At 37.8% G+C, this 24,106-nt stretch overlaps 1 protein-coding gene across 4 annotated transcripts in view; it reads left to right on the forward strand.

Annotated features, from left to right (window-relative positions):
* Positions 1-24,106, forward strand: part of SIPA1L1 (signal induced proliferation associated 1 like 1) — a 199,182-nt gene that overhangs the window by 146,010 nt on the left and 29,066 nt on the right. For all 4 annotated transcript variants that reach the window (XM_041459962.1, XM_041459961.1, XM_041459964.1 and 1 more), the window contains 6 exons: positions 678-852; positions 7,990-8,093; positions 9,051-9,208; positions 12,804-13,380; positions 14,499-14,773; positions 18,293-18,568. In XM_041459962.1, the coding sequence (XP_041315896.1) occupies positions 678-852; positions 7,990-8,093; positions 9,051-9,208; positions 12,804-13,380; positions 14,499-14,773; positions 18,293-18,568 (1,565 nt within the window). The remainder of the gene's footprint in view (positions 1-677; positions 853-7,989; positions 8,094-9,050; positions 9,209-12,803; positions 13,381-14,498; positions 14,774-18,292; positions 18,569-24,106) is intronic.

Consider the following 24,106-nt stretch of genomic DNA (forward strand, 5'->3'; position numbering starts at 1 on the left):
TAGAGGGAAAATGGAAATGAAAAGCACAAGTGTATTTAAAAATCTATGCTAGTAAATAGTACCTTCAAAGTATGACCAGCATTTTTCAATTTTGCTGCTTTTTTTTTGTTATTATCATCATATTTAAGTCAGGGAGGACCCACTGAAAGTCATGGAGGCTTTCATCATTGCTAACAGATGAATGTGCTAACAGGTGAATAATTTTTATCTTCTCTTTGAAATGAGAGAGATTTCATTTGGTCACTTGTTTAAGAAGCAAGCACATGATGTGCCCTACCCTTCTGCCTGGAAGGCTTACCATAGGATGGCAGCTGTGGTACCAGTGAGTGAGTGTCAAGTTCCTGGCATTTCTCAGCCAGCACTTCCCGTGTGGCTCAGTGTTGGACATTGACTTGCGAGCTGCGGTGTTGCCCTCCTGGAAATAAGCAACGTTCATGTTTGTTTGACTTCAGAAAGCATTTTGACATCTTCAGATTAAATCTGCCATCCTTGAGGCAAATACAGTAGAAAAAAATGAGAGTATTTGAAATTAGTCTAACTTTTGAAATTAGACTGACTATTAGGTATCTTTTCATTTGTGAATTATGGATTTATGAAAACGTGGGAAGTGAATTGGGTGTGTAAGTTGCTTCATCACTTGGAATACACATAAAATTTTAATCTTTTTTCTTTTGCAGTTAAGTTACCAACTTAAGGTGGGTATCATGTACTGTAAAGCTGGGCAAAGCACAGAAGAGGAAATGTATAATAATGAATCAGCAGGTCCAGCCTTTGAGGAGTTTCTTCAGCTCTTGGGAGAGCGAGTTCGACTCAAGGGATTTGACAAGTACCGTGCTCAGCTGGATACAAAAAGTAAGACTTCTTCATTCTTTTTCCCCCCTTAAGTGAATAAAATGCTTTATGTGGTTGCTAACTGCCTTTTGAAGAGTCCTTCAAAATAACATCTTTGTTGTAGGAAGGCAGTTGCTTAATATAAGTGAAAGCAGAGCATGTGTAATTTAACTGTACTCATATGGTCTCTCAACTCTAATGATTGGATTTTTGCACTAATTTGGTATGAAATTGTCAATAAAGCTACAACAAGAAGTCAGTAATTATGGAATGATTATTAGTATTGCAGATCTATAATCAGTGTGTTGTCTTAAGGCTAATCAATACAGTTGGTATGTCTTTTTTTTAAAATTAAGCGCTTATAGTGTGTCTCAAATGTTTTGCAAATGCATCTATATCACTCCACCTTGAAAAGTTGATATACTGCTTTTCTGATGTCTGTTGCATGGAGTTTTTCTTCTAGGCAGTTTTGTCTTAGTCATCCTGTCAAATGTATTCCTCCCTCTGTGCTTTTTCTTTTTTGAGTTATGGAAATTAAACTGGATTTGGCAGCTATGTTATCAGCTCTAACTGTAAAACATATTGCAACAAAATGCAGTGGTGAGATGATCTTGGGTGACCGTAACTATAAAAGAAACTCCCTGCATTTGGAATCAGTCATGTGAAATACCTGTTTATCAGCTAGCACATGCTGCATTCAGTTTGTAGATCTGTTTGACTTACTTGGGGAAATTTTGTATTGTGTTCCTTTTCTTGGAGTACTGGAGCTAACCAGTTCCTGTGGAGATCTTTTGCTATTTTGCTTACTTGTAGCAAAGGAAATGAAATAAGGAGTTTGATTCATGAAAGCTGAAAAACATTCATCAGCTTCGGTGCAGCAGAAGCTGTGGTCTTGTCATGGGTCTCCTGGCACAAATAGAGTACTTTGTTGTGCTTTAATACTCCATCATTCTATATTCTGTCCTTAATTCCTACAGCAATTGCATTGCCATCTCCTCAGACTGTTCTTGACCAGTCTAGTTGTCAATCCTCAGAGGGTTCTAAAGCTTCCTTTGGTTTTGAACCTGAATTAATACCTATTTTGCACTTATTTAACATTGAGCCTGGTTTTTTTTACTTGCAATACTTATATTGCCTCTGTTGTAGTACCTCCCTTGAGAGCATTTCATAGACCCATGGGACGGTTTGGGTTGGAAGGGACCTGAAAGATCATCTCATTTCAACCCCCCAGCCATGGGCGGGGACACCTTCCACTAGAGCAGGTTGCTGAAAGATCCATCCAACCTGGCCTTGAATACTTCCAGGGATGGGGCATTCACAGCTTCTCTGGGCAACCTGTTCCAGTGCCTCACCACCCTCCCAGTAAAGAATTTCTTCCCAATGTCTAATATAAACCTGTCCTTCTTCAACTTAAAATCATGCCCCCTTGTCCTATTGCTACATGTCCTTGGGAGAAGTCCCTCATCAGCTCTCTTGTAGGAAATACTTAAAATTCTCAAGGTGAGTTTTCTTCTTGCACAGCTCTGAACTGTCATTTTATTGGTTATAAAGATGAGCTAGGTCAAAAATCAAATGGGTATGGAAAACAGAGAAAACATTTTTTTAGCTTCTAGTTTTGTATTGTGACTTTGTTACTTTCAGTTGTTAAAGCAAGGTTGTCTCTCCCCTTTCTTCCAGGTTAGTTAGGATGTGAAAAAAAGGAAAATAATCCATATTTTGGTGTCAGTCCACACACTCTGGTTTCTAGTATGTGTAAATGCTGTATGATTGATTCATCTGCACAAATATACCCAAGAAAGCTGTAAATGTCTTTTAAGTACTTCTTTTGCATTTTCTTCTGAACAGCAAAATTTTCCAGAGGTGTTTTGAATTTCTTGTTGTTGCTTCTGACTCGAGGAAAGAATATTGTCAGGCTTTGAGTTCATGGACTACAATTTAGCACCTGTTGAATGGAACCTTTAAGTTGACTGACTCTCTCCTGGTTTTGAGAGTTATCTTGTAATGGTGGTTTCTCCTCCAAGTTGAGAACTGGCATATCTTTTTCACATTGCCCAGTAGACCCACTCAGCTCCATTCTGTATCTAAAAATACAAAAAGTCTTTATGTGAACACTTCAGTATGACCATAGAGGACAGGAAATCCTCTAAGTGGAAACTGCTGCTTTCATGAAGGATTTCCTACATTTTCTTTCAGTCAAGGTTTACAGTCTCACATATGTAGAACCTTATCAGCCAGAACTCCTTAGGAACTCTTTTAAGTTGTCTGAAATCTTTCAGGTTAGATTGCCTGCAGGATTACTGAGAAAACATGACTACGTGTGAGCATGCGAGTTCTTAATGAGTAGGTCTGGACAGCAGCAAATGTGAACAGCAGCAAACATTTCTAATTCAACCTTGATGGTGGTATTTTCTCCTTTCTGCCAGTGTGCAAAGCACAGATGGTAATGCTGAAAGCGAAGGTGCTTTGGGGGCACGGCACTCAGCTCTTTGGATAGCTGCATTTGGAAACACTTACAGCATATTCTACACAGGAAATGGGGGGAAAAAGCCACTTAGTGGTAGGGGAAATGCTAAAGACCAGAGATGGTCACAAGAGCTGCATCTCAGGTCTGGGGAATATATATATAGAGCAGAATACAGCCAGGCAATACATTTTCAGTAGCTACCCTAAGTAATCAGTTGGTCCTTTTGTGTTGGCCTTAACACAGAGACCTGCAAAGGAGGGGGTTGTGGTTTTTTACTGTGACTTAGGTTTATGGGTTTTGTTGAAACAGCTAGGTCTGCAGCTAGGAACTGAGCTTCTCCTTCTTCCAGCTCTGTGCTCTTTTGTTGCTAGAGAGCCTTGTCTTGAAATAGTTTTTGGAGTCTCACTACTCAGGAAGTTTTCCTGCCCGAGGATTGTGTTCAGTGGCAGCACAGTTGATTGCAAAGATGCGCTTAAAAACAAATGTCTGTTCATTGACTTGTCAGAAAGGTCAGATCTGTGTAGACTGCTTGGCTAGTTTCTGTACCTTTGACAATACTTTGCAAGCTGTGGAAAGCAGTTACATGATGTAAGACATGGAAAGATATTTCTCTGCATGCAGATGAGCTGATTTGTTTATGTACTCTGGAAATATTCACACTATTTTTAATTTATGCAAATTTAGAAAAGTAAAGTTGCTCTAGCAAAAGGCAGTTTCAGAACAGTTATTCTTAGAAATTTTTAGAGTTAGGGTCCTAGTTAGTAAGTGTCCATAACAGAGCCAGTTCCTTAAAAGGAGGAATCTCATGCATACTATTAACTGAAAGCCTGTTTAAGTGTATTGCATCCTTCAAGGGCTTTAGTTTTGGATCTCTGCCAGTACCGCTGTGAAAAAGAGATGCTACTTTTCAAATTTTGTTTGTTTATTTCTAGAATTACCAGAGGGGAAACAGTCTATCTCCTTGCAGCCTGCAGACTTTGGATAGGAAATAGAGCTTGAAAATGTCACCTATCCCACAGTGACTGGGAAGCTTATGGGCATCACTTTAAAGCAATAAACATCACAGTGATCTTTCAAATTATAACTTCAGTCAATTTTCTTTATTTTCCAGTTGTAATGTATGCTTTATTTCCCTCCCCCTCACTTAGTCTTGCTTTTCAATATTTTACATTGGTAAGTGGGATCAGCTTGATAATGCTGGGCCTGGTAACAAGGATTGTGTGTCCAACAGAGTGGTGGTGTGGTTGATGAGGGAAATAAAGGAAGTTGATTAATACGAGCTGGGAATTTTATGATTTATCAGTTTGATAAGATTACAAACTAAGTTAATAATGGTAGGTTTCTGTACTAAATGTTTATATACTGCATGATTTTCTGATTGAGACATCAGAAGAATATAAAACCATAAGCTAATTAAGTAGATAATAAAATCTAGGGAATGAATGGACTTTGAATTGACATTTCATTTAGGGGTTGTCAAGAAACCCCAGTGTTTGTAATGAAATAATACAGATAGATTACCGTTTGAACTTGCACCATATAACAGCTTTGCAACCTTGTGGAAATGATGATAGGCTTACTCTTGGGTCTGAGCCTTCTGTTGGGAGGCCAACAAATCTTAAAATGTTAAGTTGCTTAAGAAGCAGAAATAGTGATGGGGGAAGTCCATCTGCATTTCTCTGCATTTGTGTTACACCTATACTTTTGTATGGTACAAAATAAAAGATTCTGTCCTCCTCATTTCTGTCTGAAAGCAGTTTGGGTATTACAGAATTTGATCATGAATGCTTGGTGTAATCCTTGTGTATGACAGAAGAGCAGCGTTGACAGCTGCTGACAAAGCAAAGGTAGAGGGGAGCAACATTAAGCTCTGAAAATATTTGTTCTTATGCTTTTTATTGTGAGCCCTACTGCAGTTTGTAGTAGTGGTTGTCCTGCCTTATCAGTATAACTTACTTTTCTTTCTCCTACAATTCCTTGGATTGTTTTTCTTTGAAAGAGGGAGTCAGATTCTCTACTCATAATAGTTTTTATGGAGTTTTCTAGCACAGAGGTTAAACTGCTGTAGAAGCAGGCTGACAAAGTCCTGTGGATTCCGTCAGCAGCATGTTGGTGGTTGTCTGCCACAGTTTTGAGCACTGTTGGTGTTAGAAAGAAAACACTTCAAAATGTGTGTCTGTTAATCCTTGTGAATATAGCTGAGAATCATTGGAAGGACAGAAGACAAAGGAGGGTTTTTAGAGATGATTAATGATGGAAGGGAAAAAGCATCAGCTACTCAGCTAAGTGCCCAGATCCATTAATGGGGCAAGGCTGGGAAAGCAATGAGTAGCTGTGCCATAAACTGGTGGCCAGAGGGGATGTCTTCAGTGTAAAAAGGTGCTAATGAATTTAAAGATCCCTCAGGCCTCTGTTAAATAGAAGTAGATTGCAGTGTTGGCTTGCAGTTTTAACCTTGAAATGATGGATGTTATTCCAGTACACAGTCTTGGATTTTATTGCAAATTGTGATTTGGTTTAAAGCAAACACCTGCAGTTATGGTGGTGTAGTTCAGGAAAAATATTCTGGACTTCACAAAAGCTGAATGGTGAGAGAGATGCACAGTCGTAGTGCATATGGACATCTCTTGGCAGTTGGATTTGAATAGGAGAGATTTAAACTGTAAAGTGCTTGGAAATAACTGGGATTATTAAATGTGTAATTTGATGATTATTTAGTTTGCAGAATCAGTGCTGTTCTCAGAAAACATTTTTCTGCCTAAAATTAAATCCTGCCAGGAATTTTGAATGTTTGGTTTACATATGTAGGTGTTCTACAACATTTTTGGTTAGAATTGCTATATTACATTCTCCCAATACCTTTTGAGCCCCTTCCCCTCTTTCTGGGCCTGCCTTCCCCGGTCTCACTTCCCTATCTTTTTGCACCTAATCCTCCCCTCTTCCAAGTATGCTCTGTTTCCAAAAGATGATGTACAAATCAGTGTATTGCCTGTTCAGCAGATGAAGCTGTTATGAAGTTGCATTGATGTTTAGGTGACTTTTGGGTGTATCTGTCTCCTTGGGTGTGCACTGCAGTGATCAGGCAGAGAACAGAGGCTGCTGTGAACACAGTGCAAGGTGAAATGATCCCCTTTCAGCTGTCCTGCTGTTGTAAATAGCATTTGAAAGAAAATGATCGGCGTATTTAATATTAAATTATTAAAATAATATTTGGATTGTAGGAATCTTTTCTTTCTAATTCCCTTTTTATTATAGATAGGGGATTTGGAAGTGCAAAATCTCTGTGTGGATATAATATAGAAAACTTTCTATTTAATTTTCAAGATAATTTTGTGTTTCATTTATAGTAAAGCTACCCCTATTTTATTTTTCTGAAACTGACAGGGAACAAACTTCTCAAAGTTTATACTCAGAATCTGGATAAATAAACTGTATATTTGTTACTGTAAATGCATCACAAATCTCAAATCTGTTGTCTTCTTAGCAACGTGATCTTTCTGCTAATGAAAATGCCAAGATACAGTTTTTTAACAGATTTTTAAAATACATTGTTATAAATAGCTGGGATTATATAATTTAGTAGCATGTTTATATAACTTCAAATAGCCAGAATGCTTTGTTCCATATATAAAACGAGTTATTTTCAAGTGGTGTTTGAAACCAGGCTTTTTGCACTATGGACATAAGTTGTATTTAATAGCATATACTTACTATTTTATCTTTAAATGTGTTCTGACTTAAATGAATGGCATATTTTTCCAGGTCACTTTTTAGAGTGAAAGAAAGTGAAAACAAGTTCACAATTGTCTGTAATCAAGTGTTGTTTTCACTCAACACTTTGTTAACTGAGTAATATCCCTCTCTTCTTTTTTCTTTCTAAACTTCATAGTCCTAGTTTTTATCATTTTCTCTCCACATGGAAGTCTCTCCATCCACATTTAATTATTTCTGTGGCCTGTTTCTGGATCCCTTCTCTTTCTTCTGTAACTTTTAAAATAGGGTGGCCAGAACTCAAAACAGGTGAGATTACTTTAGATTAATATACCAGCATCATAATGTCGCTTTTGTGGGCTTTTTTCATCATCAGTTATAAGCATCCTGGCATCCTACTTGGGGTTTTGACTGTTCCTGTCCTTAAATCAGCTGCTCCAGTGAAGGTGCTACCTGATTTCATTACAGTGAATTTCAAGTCCTGATGTTTGTGCTTAGGAGAACTCATCCTGTTGTTGTTGTTGTTGTGGGTTATAGATCCTTTGCTGTTTATTATGTGTTTGATCACACTATTCATTTTCAGTATCTGTCTGCCTTCCTTGCTGAAGTCTCTTTCACATTCTTTACAGTTCAGTTTCATTCTGAGATATTGGGTGGAGATTTGATAACTGAAAGTTATCTCAGACTTTGTTCTCACTTTTCACGTTACATAGGCTTTCTTCAGGGTCTTCTGGTATCAATTCCCTATTCCTAACAAGTTTTTGTCTGGGAAAAGTATGCAAAAGTGCACAGGCTGTCTTTATGTGACACCTGCTTTGATAGGTGAATAAACTCCAAGTAAGTTCTTACTTGCTGATATTTCAGCTAGGATTGAGGATGAATAAAAATTTTTGTCTTGACTGATGGTTTTTTAAATAATAATGAAACTTTGGTTTTGATTTTTTTTTTAATAATACTTTCATTTTGTCTTTTTTTAACTGCAGCTGATTCAACAGGTACTCATTCTCTGTACACAACATACAAGGACTATGAAATCATGTTCCACGTTTCTACTATGTTGCCATATACTCCAAACAACAAGCAACAGGTAAGACGGGCTCAGAAGTAGATGAACTATTGAGTATTTAAGGCAACTTTTATTCATTACTACCAAAAAACCACTTAGAGAATCAAAAGTGAAGGTGGCAGTCTCTGTGTCAGGGAGATGAGCTAAGTAGATGATTGTAGGTACATCATAGATTTTTCTCCATTGGACTGTTTTCTATTTAATTACTTTGCATTACTTTGATGTGAATAGTATGCAATAATGTCAGTAGTACAAGTCAGAAGGACCACAGTGTAAATGATGATTTTAAACCTTCTACAGCTAAGTCAATTTCCCTTTAAGGTTTGCATTCATCAGACTGTAATATGCAGAGAGATAATGAATGGGTGGTCCAGCACACTACACAAGAGTACATGAGCCAAAATCCTTAGTCAGGATCCTTTCTTCTTTCTATATTTTTTCTTTTTTTTTTTTTTTTTTTTTTTTTTTTTTTTTTTTTTTTTTAACTCTGTATACTGTTTGGGCAGAACGCTCTATTTACTGAAAGAAGCCAACAGGAAATTATTTATAGCTTGTCTTAAGGACAATGACAACTTGTTTTCAACTTTAAATAGGACCTACCACTGGCTTGTAAAAATGTGTGAAATGGGGGATGTTTTCCTGCTTCCATGTATCACTGGTTACTCTTGATACTCATGGGATTTGTTTTTCCCCTTTGTTTAGCTTAAAGTTTTCCCTTATAAGTTCACCCTATATGCTCTATTAAAATGAAATTGTTATGAAAACAACCATGCCTGAAATTTATTAGGTGAACAACTAATTCTGGTACTTGATAGATAACCCTCAGTTGTTTCACTTTTCAGCTTGAAGTATCACTTGGGGAAAGAAAATGAGCAATAGTAATTTATAATAATAAGAAATAAAGTATTGGAAATTTGTGAAAAGTCTGTTTTAACCTTTTTTCCTTTTTTTTTTTTTTCTTTTTTTCCCTCATTAAAGCTTCTGAGAAAACGACATATTGGAAATGATATTGTGACAATAGTTTTCCAGGAGCCTGGAGCACAACCATTCAGCCCAAAGAACATCCGCTCCCACTTCCAGCACGTCTTTGTCATTGTGAGGGTGCACGGTCCCTGCACCGACAGCGTTTGTTACAGGTTTGTTACAGCTACTGCTGCAGCCGCTGAACACATGGAGCTGGAGTGCAGAGCCAGCTGTCATTCTTCTCCTAAATTCTCAGTAGGGAAATGTAATGAAAGATGAGGGTCAAGGAGGTTTTGAGTCATGTGAATTTAGAACTCTTTTAAAGAGTAAATAAACACGAATATGTAGATGAAACATGCCCAGTGAGGAAGCTGCTGCTGTCGGGTGTGAGGACACACACACACACATGTGCACATACACATGCATATCAAGCACTTGGAAATTATTTTAGAATTACCTTCTCACTTCCTTTCTGTTCTCTTCATTATGAGTATGCTAGAAGAATATTTTTTGCATTGATAGAACAAAGGAAAAAAAACCACTTCCACTTTTTGCTTAGATAACTTGGTCATCGGAGTTTATGTTCCATTTTTAAAGTTAAGACAGTGAAAAAGTGGCTTAGCCTTTCAGGAAGAAGCTAAGCTCTCTGAAATATCTTAATTCCTTATCTCATTTCAGTCCAACAATGAAATGACAGAGAATTATGCAGCAAAAAATGAAGTCTTAAAGTGACCTTAAAGTCAATATGATTAAAAGAGAAAATGGAAATTGATAGTAACATGTAATAAAGAATTGAAAGATGATATTCCTATTAGTATAATTTTTTAAACTAAATTGCAAGCATATAGAAATGCTTCTGAGTTATGCTTTTTTACTATCAGTGAAAGTTCTTACCTTTGTTATATACTGAACTCTTAGAATATTTTCATTTTTAAATGTTGATTCATCTCAGAAAACCTCTATAAAGCATTTTCATTTAAAATATGAAATGTCAGGCCAGTGGCTTTAGAGAATGTATCTTGAAACGAGGTAGCCTTAGAATTAACTTGTTTTTGCTGAAATACAAATATTCACTTAAGTATTTTATTAAGGCAAGTGCTTATTTAGAGGAAAATCTAAGACTGCTGTGTATGAGTTGGTGTATTCTTTATTTTTTAAGTACATATAGATGGCTTAAAGGCTTTTCTGTCCTCAGAAGTTTTTGGTAAAGTTCACAGAGCATTTCTAAAATTGATGCTGAACTTTGTATATGTATTAACTCTCCTGGACTAAGAATGTTCATGTGGATACTCTTTTTCAGGCTGCTTATTGAAAAATTCAACTGTTGCATAATTTATGTGAACACAGCTTGTCCTTAAACTCTTAGACATATGTTTCAGCTCTTACCCAGTACAGAAAGTGATATTGAAGCAAAGGGAATGTAGGAAATGCATCCACGAGGGCTGCAGATGCATCTTTCACTTGAATTGCATATTACAACATAGATCTGCTTTTGTCTTGTACTTTAAGTAATATGACTGCATATATTTTCTTCCTTTTAAAAGGCATGGGGGAAATTGATACTTGCTAAACTGTAATACATTCCAGTATCTGAGGATTCTATTTTTGACCTTCAGACTCCTGAATCACCTCATTTTTCAAGTGTTTACAACTATAAGGGCTGGAACCTCATTGGTTGCTTAATGGTAATTTTGGCTTTAGTGATGGTACAGGCTTAAATTTTAAGGGGAGGGGAAACAGTGTGAAACATAGTTGGGAGAATGTCAGTGTTCATTTTGATACACAAGACCACCAGAACGCTGTATGTTTTCTGTACTGTCTTTAAGATTGAAACACTATTTTTTCCTGTCCTCTCAGTGCAAACACTTGATTTAAATTTGTAGAATTCTATTATGAAAAGTTTTTCTAGGAGACTTTTCAAAGTAAGTTTGACCTCTTTTTCACTGAATTATTTGGAACAGTTTCATGGATTCATAATTCTAGACAAAACAGGAAACCATATAGCATAAAATTGTACTGGAATTTATATTTAAAAACTACATAAAAGGAATAAAGTCAAGCACTGTCTTGGCCCGTGATTCTCTCTCCCAACTAAGATAAACAATATTTCAAAAGTCTGGCATCTCTGAGCATTGCTCACTTTTTAAAACTTCTCTAGCATGTGTTAAAGATTGAATTCTTATCCCTGTGATTCATGAAACTGAACCAAACAAAAACTTACTGGTAGTGTCTGGTAGGTTTTCATTGCATCCAGTAGTTGTGTTTAACGCTTAGGCTTGCATTTCTTAATAACAGACTCTTCAGGACCACTAGAGATGAGTCAGTTGCTTCATGAGCCCCCCCTGTTGCATACTTTGAGATATACTGGTATACATTGGGAGGAAATATGACAGTAATGACATCTTTCAATATCAGTTGCCAGAAAAAAGATAATATATAATATAATATATAATAAAAAATATAATAATTAAGAAACAAACAAAAAAACCGAAGGAAAAAACCACCCCAAGCAAACAAACACTACCACTCAAACTACCACTCAAAACCAGAAGGATGCAGTTGTAGATGGGTGACTTAATTTTTATTTTTGGTGTTCCTATATGCTCCCTCAAAAGATTTAGTCTGAAATCTTAGCTACTGATTTTTGGGGGAAATTTCTCTGATTATGTTTAAGAATTCAGATAAAATCAAAATGTGGCAATAATACCAGCCAGTGTTCTAAGTGAAACACCACATACTTTCCTAATGTGGTCAAGTTTTATCCTATTCTTCTTTATTTCCATTACCATGGTATCCTGGCCAAAGTTAGTTAATCCTTTTTCAGATTTAGTTACAGACATGTGGTCAATCCTGTTTGAACTGTTGCAACATTTCTTGTCACTATCGAAGTAGAATTTCAGTCTCTTAGGATAGTTTGCCAAGTGAATGATACTGGATTGGAATGTCAAATCTTCAGAGGTTCCAAACAACTCTCATCTGATTTATATCAAAAGAGTATTGACAGTTGAGAATAGCTAAACTGGTCCCTGTTGTCTAAGGCAAGCTTTTTGTCAGACCATCACTTGGTGCAGGAACTAAAAGGAAGGGTTGAAAAAGAATGTATCTGTTTCTACAGTGTATCTCTGAACTTCTCAGAAGTTTCTTATTTCTGGTATTTTCAGAGTAGTGTTCTATCACTGGCATGCAATATCAGCTAGTGAATTTTTCAGTCCAGAAATGTAAAACAGTAATGTGATGTATATATGCATTCAGTCACCAGATGATTTTCTCAGTGGAACTGGCTGTGTAAGATGACTTCATTGCCTTTGTTTTTTAATGTGTTCATTTAATCTATACTTCTAGTGTTGATCACACACTTGGCAGTGCTTTCAGATGAGCCTTTCAGCATTAAGTAGCTACATTCTAAGCTAGCCTTTCTCATAGTGTGAGTTAGAAATTTTCTTTTTATACCGAAACCAAACAAAATTCAGAACTGCCATACATGAGTGATTACTTATCAAAAAAAGCCCCCCCTACAGTTTTGTACTTGAAGCTCTTTTTGAGCTGTGGGATTGGGGATGACTCGAAAATGCTTATATGCAAGAAAGTGGCTTTCTGTTTATATAGTAAAGGGGGCATAACCTCCACAATGGCAATATTAATATGTAAATTTAGGTATATTGCTGAGAAAAGAAAATAAAATTTGAGGGAATGTATTGTCTGTAAGGAAAAACTGCTGAATTTGCCTAGAGTGAAACACTGTGTTTCTTATTCTTTTATTTCATTTAGCGTTGCTGTGACAAGATCCAGAGATGTACCATCCTTTGGCCCACCTATTCCAAAAGGTGTGACATTTCCTAAATCAAATGTGTTCAGGGACTTCCTACTGGCCAAAGTCATTAATGCAGAGAATGCTGCTCATAAATCAGAAAAGTTCCGTGCAATGGCCACCAGGACCCGGCAGGAGTACTTGAAAGACTTGGCAGAGAAGAATGTCACCAACACACCCATTGACCCTTCTGGCAAGTTCCCCTTCATCTCACTTGCTTCAAAAAAGAAGGAAAAGTCCAAACCTTATCCAGGAGCAGAGATCTATAGTTCTGGTGCTATTGTCTGGAGTGTCCATGCAAAAGACTACAGCAAGGGTATGGAAATAGACTGTCTCCTAGGCATCTCTAATGAGTTTGTAGTCCTCATTGAACAGGACACAAAAAGCGTGGTGTTCAATTGCTCCTGTCGAGATGTGATAGGGTGGACTTCAACAGACACAAATATCAAAATATTCTATGAGAGAGGTGAATGTGTTTCTTTGGAGAGCTTCATCAGCAACATTGATGACATCAAAGAGATCGTCAAAAGGCTGGAGGTTAGAATGTGTTCTCTTGTTTGGTTCCCCTTCTTTGCTTTCTCCTCTCACCCCTTGGCCAAGTAAAGCTTCAATTTAAATAACACCTGAGATTCCTAAAACTATTTACATTTTTTGTTGTGACATTTATAAGGACAACCCTGCTTCTATTTCTCAAAACTCAATATTGCTTTCACTTTTATCAGGTATCAACTCGTCTCAGCTGGCTCTGTGTGTGTGTGTGCGTGCGTGTAAAATATATTAATATATTAAAAAGACCAGGTCCTCAGATGCATAAGTTGCTCCCACACAACAAGTACAGAAGTGTCACATTATTTCTTTTCCTTGTTTTCCTTCCCTTTCTCGGTTTTACAGACTTGCTGTGTCTTGTTTCAAATGAACCTGCAATATCTTTGAGACTAACTTATTATGGTGCCAGCAGGGTGCAGTCCCAATCCTCACTGCAACCTTCAGATATACTCTGAATGCATGTGATAAACTAAAAATGCAGTGAATCATGGTGTCTCCCTATAAAGCATCTGTCCATGCTCATTTTATATCCAATTAAGTTACGAAATAATGTGCTACATTTCACTCTCTTTCCTGTAATTTCACAACTGTGGTTGTATAACAACCAGGAAAAAAGGAAATCCAGGCCCTTTTAGATTGCTCTTGATGACATTGATGCTCATGGTACATGGAAGAGTTGGCACAGTCCCCAGTTTACTGTGCTTAGTAGCTGCGTGCTACCACTTTCTGACTGAAAAGTAATTTTGCCGTTTTCTGAAACAACCAGAAATGGAGAATGTTTTTTTGGTTACTAAAGTGTAAAAGACAGAGATGCTTGTGTAACTCCATGTGTTTTTCTGTTGTGTGCTGCCATGGATCTTCTAAAATTCTTGTGGTTGCAGTAAAAATTCCAAGGCAGAACTTGAGTGACTAAATTCTACTGAAAAATCTTAGTTTGAGCAACAAGACTCCTTTCAGCTGATTATGTACCTAGGACTGCAATATATATCCCTTGATCGTGTCCCACCATGATCCTTGGGAGTTGGTTCTTCAAAACTTGAGCCCCTAAACCTCTGTTAGCCCCTGAGGTGTCTCAATGCATTCAATTCCATCTACATTTCAATTCCCAGCTTGTGACCAAGGGCTGTGAAACCGTGGAGATGACTCTGCGCAGGAATGGCCTGGGCCAGCTGGGTTTCCACGTGAACTACGAGGGCATCGTGGCAGACGTGGAGCCCTACGGCTACGCGTGGCAGGCGGGGCTGCGCCAGGGCAGCCGCCTGGTGGAGATCTGCAAGGTGGCCGTGGCCACCCTGAGCCACGAGCAAATGATCGATCTGCTCAGGACATCAGTTACGGTCAAGGTCGTCATTGTCCCTCCCTATGAGGACTGCACGCCACGCAGGTATTTTTTCCTGTCGCTGTGTTTTGCTCTGAAATTGTATCTTGTTTTGTGGGAAGAACCGCCACAGAGTATTAGCCTCCAAAAAAATGTGGTGTAATTATAATACAACATCCAGTATTTTAAGGTTGGAAGAAGAGAGCAGGAAAAATTGCCCATATTCAGTCTCCATGCCCCCCAGTATTTGTTGAATACTAAAATGTAACAACGTGTGAAGAAGTTCATGGAACCATGGAATTGAACATGAAAATCAAGCAACTTTTTAGTCATCATTATGTGTTGAGCGTGCATCAAAATTGATTGCACACGTTCCTGCCTGCTTTCCCATTTGCTGGTAATTTGTAATGCGTGTGGATGTAATTCTTGAGAGCTAGGAATAGACTTACATGCTTCTATTTTCACAGTAAGTAAGGCTGTAAATGATGAGGCTTTTTCAAAGGTATGGATGTGGCCAGAGGAATTGCTGCAAATTCTTCTTTATTCCATGGATCTTGTTGCATCTCTCTCACTTCCCGTCTGTATTAAGCCTGAAGCTCATGTCAATTTGATTGCTGTTTTTATAGTTTAAAACTGTTGCTTCATCAGAAACAAGCAGTAACGTGTGCATTTTTCTTAAACTGGACATTAGGTCCCTCCATTTTTCCTGAATTCACACTAAAGCTTTTATAATTTTTATGAATTCTCAGTGTTTCCTGTAGCCTTCAGCCACATCACTAAGTCTTAATTGCATATTCCTGACATCCTGTATTTGTATCCTAGAAATGCTGCTATATGATTAAAATGGAATGGTGTTTAATAGAATAAATTTGCCCTCAGGCTAGCTGAAGGTTTAGGATAGGTTTTCCAAGAAGCAAGTACAGTTACTGAAGTTCAGAGGACTCCTTGGAGTGAGAGACTGAGAAAGCATTTTTGCACTGCTCTTTTTTAATCAGTCTATATCTTTGTAGGTGTAATTGCTAAATCTTTGTGTACTTAAGACTGGAGCTGAACTTTAACACATATATATTATATTTATATGAAATTGTGTCTCTGACAAAGGACCTGGTACTTGTGTAAAAGAAAAATCCATGTTTGTTTTTACTGTAAGCAACATGAACTCCTTTCGTAAATGCTAGCAAAAGAGGAGCAGAGAGAAAAGGAGTTTTTTGTCCTTTAGCTGTCAGTGGAAAATTGAATACATGTCAGGGATTAAAATGACGAGTGGCATAAGGTCATTCATGAGATATTTGGAAAGCTTTTGTGCAGTATTTAGCAGCCCAAGCAAATGGAAAGTTCAGCTGCAATCATCATGAAAGGATTAGAGCAGAAAAATCAGTGTGGAAAGCAGAGATCCTATTATTTCTGAACTAAATTAAGTACAGCCAAAACCAGGCTTACATTTAGTGCATCTAAACCCATAGCAGTAAGAGAAATGACTGCACTTCGTGAGATACTCCAAGTTTTGTTGTTGCTGTCTAGTGAGCAAATGTTCATGGTGGGTTATTGCTAGTTATAAAATTCCATAAAGCAGCTCTTGATCCCTCCATTTACTCTATCCAAAATCATACAAGTTCAAGAACTGTGTCTTGAATTTGTAGCTATCTTACGTGTATTACTAGTGACTTCAGTTAAGTATTTGCACAAAGCAGTTTCTCTTTTGGCAATCGGTTTTCTGCAACTGGAGTCCTTTCGTTATGTCCTCTGGAGGTCATTGAGTATTTCTACTACAGTAAATTCTGCAGACCATAACTAAAATGAAGATGTGTTCTGCTTGGAATACTACATTCATATGAGAAGTAGTCCCTGTCCTAATAAATTGGTTGGCATGGAGTTGGGGTGCAGTTAGATAAGCTGACTTGGCAACAGGCATATGTACGAGGTCAGTAGGAGATGCAAAAATATATCCAAATACTCCAATTTACATTCTCATGCCCTGTGCAGAGGCAGGCCTTGTTATGGGTAAGTCTCTCTAGACCATGGTTATTAAAACATTGCCACTGAGCTTATTTAGTGGGCTGATTGCTGACTTTGAATCTAAGGACACAGCCTTAAAAGGAGATTGTGCATTCCTGCTTGTTAAACTGTAAGTATGTTGCAGGAAGAAAAAGAGAAAACCAAGCTAAGCCCATGAGCACTTGGGAAAGAATACCAGGCACATAAAATATGAAGAGAAAAAAACCCACAAAGGATATCAGTTATCAATATCGTAGTTCAGTTGTGAGTGGCCTTATTTCCTGCTCATCCCTGTCTAGCATGCAGTGGATCACATCAGAGTGGCCTGGGAGACTTTCAGGTGAAGCTGACCTACATGTGCTTTGGAAGCACATCTCATGCCTTCCAAATTATAATTTAATTTGTACATTAAGACTAGAGGGTAGACCAGCATAAAACTACAAAATGAGCATATTGTAGGCAGCAAGACCTCAGCACTGACTGTTTCACTTTGTCTGTTCCTATTGGACTGTACAACTTGCTTATGTCAGCATGGCCAGATAACAAGTTCTGTCTTGTTTTTTGTCTATTGCAGGGAAGATATACTAATATTTCTCACCCCTAATGGTCTAATTGCTTAGAGGAAGAGCTGTGGGTTCAAAATTTTGCACTGATTTTTTATTTTTCTTTGCATTAGAGAGTGATGTATGTAGATAAAGTAATAATGATAAAAGATACTTAGTATTCACTCAGATATATATACATTTGTCAAGAGAAATGCCAAAGTTTTCCTTACTGAAGCAGAAGATCACATCTTTTTTCCAAGTGCCTCATTTGAAATATATGCAGAAGTTTGCCCTGCTTCTTATGTGGACCGCATTAGCTTATGTCCTGTTCTAGTCAGATTTTTGTGCTGTGCTGTTCCTCAGGAAGCAATGGGCATCTTTAGGGTTTGGCATCTACAGTTTCCAGCAAGTCTTTTCATAATGTGCAAGTTTATCAGCTGAGATACTCCAAAGCCAAAGGTGTTTGGAAGTTATGTATGGTGCCTTATTTAATGTTACTCTTGTCGTTTAATGTCTGTGCATCAGAAAGGTGTGTCTCAAAAAGAACAAACATTTCAGGTCTTATTTGTCTGGGTGCAGGCAAGTTCTAAAACACATGGCTTAAAGAAGGGGAGATAACCTTCTCATATCTTTTTAGCTTTTCTAGCCCAGTATCAGATGGAGAGTATCAGCTTGACCAACTGGAATGCTGGAATGGATGGCTGTAAACTCTTCTGGAGGGATAGACAAGGACAGGCATTGGGTCAGGGCTCAGTAATGGTGACAACAGGGTTGTTAATGTGTGAGAATCAGGGGAAAGGCCAACAAGGTAGAGTCCATAGTAGTCTGTTGTGCATCACTCACCAGGATGAAGAGACAGACTCTCACCATCACTACTCCTTTCTCTTGTGTGATCCTTCTAAAATTTGTTAAATAAATGTTTCTTACAAAGAAAATCTCATGCTTTCATAGAATTTATTCAACTTCTGTCTTCAGATTTCTCTTCTTGTGACCAGGACACATGTTTTTATTTTTTATAGCTGCATGTTAATTTCTTCATTTCCAGGAGTTCTTCAGAAAACTACCGTATGCCAGTGATGGAGTACAAAGTGAATGAAGGAATGTCGTATGAATTCAAATTTCCCTTCAGAAATAATAACAAATGGCAGCGAAATGCAAGCAAAGGACAGGGACCTCATGTGGCTCAGGTGCCATCTCAAATCCAAAGCCCAGTACCATCTAGGATTAGCTCTGGCAAAGGAGAAGGAAAAATGGCACCCCCAGAACGAGCCAACATTCCCCGAAGCATCTCTAGCGATGGGCGCCCGTTGGAGAGCCGGAGGTACGTGTCTTCTTCACAAATGGTTTTTCATTGCTGCTCTGAGTCTGCCTGGGAAAATTCACAGGAGTTTTATCTAAGTATCTGAAGACTGCTTTTAATCTTGGTTTTAATTAGTCAAAAGACAGCATGACCATGAGTGAAACAATAATCAAAAGGAAATACCTTTCCTGGCACAATTAACCACAAAATGAAGTATGCTGGGATGTTTCCCTGTGTTGGATAGTATTCTGAAATTGCTGTATTGTTATTTAAGCTTTAAATGAGTTTCAGTCAGAGTTTTAGAGCTAAGTGTTCATGAACTTCGGCATTTTGAAAAAGTAAATCAAAAATTTATCTTGTTCATAGGCTTGATAGAATTGCCTAAAGCACCCAAAGCAAAAATAGTATCTGACAGGGTTTTTAGCAAGAGAGTTCTGACTAGTATAGAAAGGAAATTTATCTGACTGGGGAGTGTTCAGTGTTCAGACATTTTAGGCTAGAGGAGAAATTGTTCTAATTTTGGATTTCTCCAGGGTGGTTTGGGGTTTTTTGTTGTTTCAAATTCTTCAAACAAGAAAGCAATTGTTAGGATAAAGGTATCAGATCCATCATGTGACAGTATTTTTATTCTTTCATGAAAAAATATGTATTTGATAGCATTCAAATGGACTGTCATTGGTATGATTATCTACACAAATCTGTCTCTATTTGCAATGAGATCTGTGAAGGGAAGCAAGTTAATAGTTTGTATTTCTTATTTTGGACAAATCCTAGGGAAAAAAAGCTTTAGATAGGTTTTGATCATCTTTGTGGGTGAAAATTATAAAGCAGTGGTAATAGGATGCATATTGTAGAAGATGTAAGAGAGTTCTAATGAAACAACTTAAAATCTTTTTCACGTCCTGAAGAACGGGGGATGGAAAAACATGTTCAAAGATGGTACAGCCAAGACCAGGAAACTACCAAGGTGAAATTGAAACTTCTGTGTTGGATACCTTGTTAGGAAATTACAGTGGTTGCTAAGGACTTAACATTCTTACTTTCTTTTCCTTAAATATATACTTAAAAAGCTCCCATCTGTGGGAGGTGGAAAAAGAAATGCAACACTGAAGGCACTAATAATTTCACAGACAACCTGACTGGAGTGTCTGTTAAAAAAGGTTGCAGAAGCCACTGAAATGCTGGACTTGATTCTTGAATGATCTGTTTGGACCAACATAAAAATTGCATGGCTACAGGTATATCTGCCTCTTAGAACTAAAGACAGGCGGATGATGAACTGGAAGGAAGAGCAGCTGAGCTGGTGGTGTTTTTTGCTCTCCAGTGCTGAACAATCTCCTTATGTACCTGGGAAAAGCTTAAGGCAGTGACAGACTATCAGATTCCACTGAGTTGCTGGTTTTTCCAGATGCTTCCATCTCATCCTGTTGTGTTAACCAGAGAGCTTGGCTACAGTCCGGAGCTGGCTCGTGTTGAAGAGAGAGCCTTTGGCTGCCCTGGGAGAAGGGGTATTAACAACTGTGTGTTCCTTGTGCATAAAGTTCTATGCAGGCAACATACCTAAGGTATTCAAGATTTATCCAGTCTCTGGAGGCTTCTAGAAAGGGGGGTTATGGCTTGATAAACGTTTGCAAATTGAAAATTACATTTTCTTAGTCAGTATTTGTTTTCAAAAGGTGAAACTTCGACTTTTCATTTCCTTCATTTTCAGGGCACATAGCTGGTGGGTTTTTTTGATTGAGGGTTTTTTTTTCCTCCTCTAGGTATTCTTTTAAGTATTCTTTTTATTATTATTCAAAAAGGGTTCTATTGGATTTTTGATCCTTGAAAGTATATTATCAAAGTAGCTTTTAAATTTCACTGGGAATTTTTCTGGATGCTTGAAAAATGTCTTCTGTCATCTTTCTGGTCTGCTAAAGATGTTAGTCTTGGATAAATCAAGTTTAAATATATCATCACTTGCATAAGGTTAATGTCTTTCCAGTTAAAGTGAAGAAATAATTTTTTTTTTCATTTTAAAGAAATACAGGAGGGGGAAAACCTCAACAATAAGCTCACTGCAAGACTCATTTGTCTTTTCTCTACACGATAAAAGAAAGCTTTGCATTTTAGTGACCTCAGATGCTTCTTATTGTGTGAAGTCTTAAAATCAACCAAGGTGGGTTTCTCATAGCCCTCTTAACTGCTGTCTCATTTAGTTTTTCACCACTAGTTTTCATATTTACCCTAAAGAACACTGAGGAGGAGGTGCTGAAGTCTGCATGTTTCTGGTGCAGGCAGCAGTGATGGTGCTCTGTTGTGCTTTGCTCCCTTTAGTCCATTTAAGTATGTTAGAAATACATAAAATCTGCATTAGCAATCTTGAGAACAGGAGGATTTCACTTCATAATTATCCAAACATCATCTCCCCATAGACACTGCTGTTGTAGGTGGGAGAGCATGTTGCTTGACAATCCTCATTCTGAGAAGGCAGACAAATGCCCAGTCCAGCAGAGTACTTAAATTTGCCTTCTTTGGATTGTCTTCATATATCCAACCTACTAGCTCGTTTTCCCTGATCTTCACAGTATCTGGATCTTTGAATGTAGTCATTATTGATATGGGTGGGTATTTGTAGACAGGAAAAATAACCCAGAACTTTAAATCTTAAAATAAATCTCTAATGTTAAGGAAGAAACAATAAACCACATATGTGTGAAATAAACCAGAGCTGATATTTTTGGAGAACATGTAATTATAGCACTCGATTTTTTAATTTATTTCCTCTCCTCCCAATTTTCTGGTTTTTTGTACACTTGGTCTTGATATTCTATTAAGAGACAATATGGAAGGAAAGGAGAGGAAATAATGGTAAATAATTATCTATTTTTAATTTGTCAATTAAGCTGAAACCAGTTTTAACTAAAATTTGATTTGACAGTCATTTGAAAAAGTGTGGAAATCAGTGATGAAAGCGTGTTGAAGACCCCAGTCTGGACTTGAGCACTTCAATCTGCAGTTGAGTACTGTTGGATGAAAGCTCAAGGCTTTTAACTAGAAAATTTCTGAGCACAGTCAATATTTTAAACCAAGTGGAAAACTGAATTACAGCACGACTGCAGTCACGCAGTGGCAGTAAAATTCCACAGTGTGGAAGTATTAGAATAATATCATTGATTGGTTTTGTGTCATATTGAGGACTTTGAAGCACAGTCTTGCCCTAAGACTCTGTACTTATTTGGGTGATGCCCATGTAGTCAGTGATAGTAATTATGCTAGTTGTAGTTTATAGGTTAATTCCTGCAGGCAGATTCTATTTTAAGCTGTTCCTGTATTACCTAAAAATCCTGATCTGCTGCTGTGTATCCTGGATCAGTGACATTTTTCCAAATATAAACAAACAGGTGTCTGTGCTCATCTTGCTACCTGCCAAGTCAGCATTGTAGTACACGCAGTGCCTACCTCACGGGGTTTGAAGATTTGTTATTTAAATGTTCTCATAACATTCTTCAAATTAAAACATGTACCAGCATGAGATTATATACCACACGCTTCCTACCAGCTCCAGGACCTAGAGCGGGATGCAGCAGTGGAAAAACCAGAGGTTTGTTGGTATGCATGCCTGTGCAGCCAAACTCTTGCAGTGTAAAAACATCTGAGAAAAGTCTTGTCAAGATTGGTCATTCTTGTTTGACAAGGGCCATCAATGGAGACCAGGGAAAAGCATAAGAAATGCTTACAAGTGTAAAGGAAGATTCTTCACCAGATCTGACAGTCCCCTGGCTGTGTGCTCGTAAGATTGCCTGGAGATGGGTGCACCTGTACTGCTGTGGCTGCTGGCTCTTCATCCGGGTTCCTGCTAATTGGTCTCTTGGTAGTTCTGGACCTCCTACTTGTTCTTCTTCTTTCTCATGAGGGATAGTGAGTAAGCACTGCTTGCTTGGTCCAGTGTAAGTCATGTTCGGATGAAGTGAAGCAGAGGGGATGTTTCTCTATAATCCCTGGAGCCACAGAGCTTTTCAGTGTGTCTCCTATACATCTGATATCCCACTGCCTGCCTCTGTGTCTTTTCTTGTTACAATATGTTTTCTGAAAGGTGATGATCAACTTGAAAAAAAACCCAAAACTTGAGAAGGTACAACATGACAACATAATTACCTTTTCTGTTTCACTCACTATCCCCTTCCTCAAAAAGGCTGGGTTTTATTCCTTTTTGAATGGAATGGATTGTTTTCCTTTAAACATGAGAGCATTTGAAATGGTGTTTGCTGGTAATTGTTGTGGCTTGCAGTATTATTAGGATTGTAAAACTCAAACACATGGAAGGTAAGCATGCCAGAATTAAGATGTACTGTGCTGTTCTTTTCAGAACTCTTGAGTAACTGTATATTCAGATGCTTCTTTTGATTAAATTACAAGAATTTCTTGTAACAGAGGACATCTGCCTCATTCACACAGTGGATGCAGCTCATTAAAGAAGAGCTATTTAATTTTTTTTTCTCTTCTTTGCTCCGTCCCTTATTTACTGGATGACATTCAAATCCTGTTGTAAAGATGCCATTACTAATTCCCCTCTAAGCTTTACAGTGGCACCCATTACTATAGTTGCTGAATGCTTCATGGGTATTAATTAAACTTACTTTTCAAAATTCTTGTGTGAGAAGCGATGTCTTTGGCCCTCTTCAGATTAAGAACAAAGGTAGAGAGATAAATTATGTTCTAATTATTCTGCTTGTTTTGGCCATCTCATATTTGGAAGTGTGCCCAGCATTGTTAATATTTTATGTATTCAAATTATAGCCTCAGTTGACTTCAGCTGCTTTAGGAAGATCTCAGCTCAGAGATATAGTGGGACTTGGAATCAAAGAAGGCCTTTGAAAAATTAAAATTAGCAAAAACAAATGAAAAATTGTCATTAACAAATACAGTAGTGGTCACATCAGAGTGCTCCAGCAAGCGCAAAGTAAGAATTCAGTTTGCCAAGTCAGCACTGACTGTAAGGCCATTTTCCCTCTTCCACCAGCCTGACCCTCCTTTGCTTCTGAGCTCTGCAGCTCTTGCAGGAGAAGTTGTAGCACAGTACAGGCCCTGTGCCTGTACAGTTTTACAGGAAAAGGCACCTAGGTATGATCTTGTAATTAGACTGCCTTAGGCCATAGGCACAAAGTGACCTAGACGGACATCTTTCTTCTGATGTGTGTACTACATACCTATGCACACTGAATGTGTGGGGAAAATTACAGCTAATGACATGGAAATGAATTTATTAAGAGCAAGATGGATGCTTTCAATGTCTGTGTGATCATATTAAATAAAATAAATGTATGCCCATTCCACTCACTGCTTGCACAAAAGATGATGTTCTTCCCATACTTGGCACGACTCAACCAGTTCTTTCAGGATGAACTAGATCTGTTAGAAGTAAATCATGCATGGGATAATCCCAGTTCAATTGGCTTCAATGTAATTGTATCTGTTTAATGTAATGGATGCTTGGCCTATTTTTAAATTCTATTGTGGGACTCATGCACTTAACCATTTTGGCATTTCTTTTTAAAACTCTTTTGAAATAGATAAGAG

This window comes from Pyrgilauda ruficollis, unplaced genomic scaffold, assembly GCF_017590135.1.
Source record: "Pyrgilauda ruficollis isolate IOZ18807 unplaced genomic scaffold, ASM1759013v1 scaffold14, whole genome shotgun sequence".
NCBI classification, from domain to species: Eukaryota; Metazoa; Chordata; class Aves; order Passeriformes; family Passeridae; genus Pyrgilauda; species Pyrgilauda ruficollis.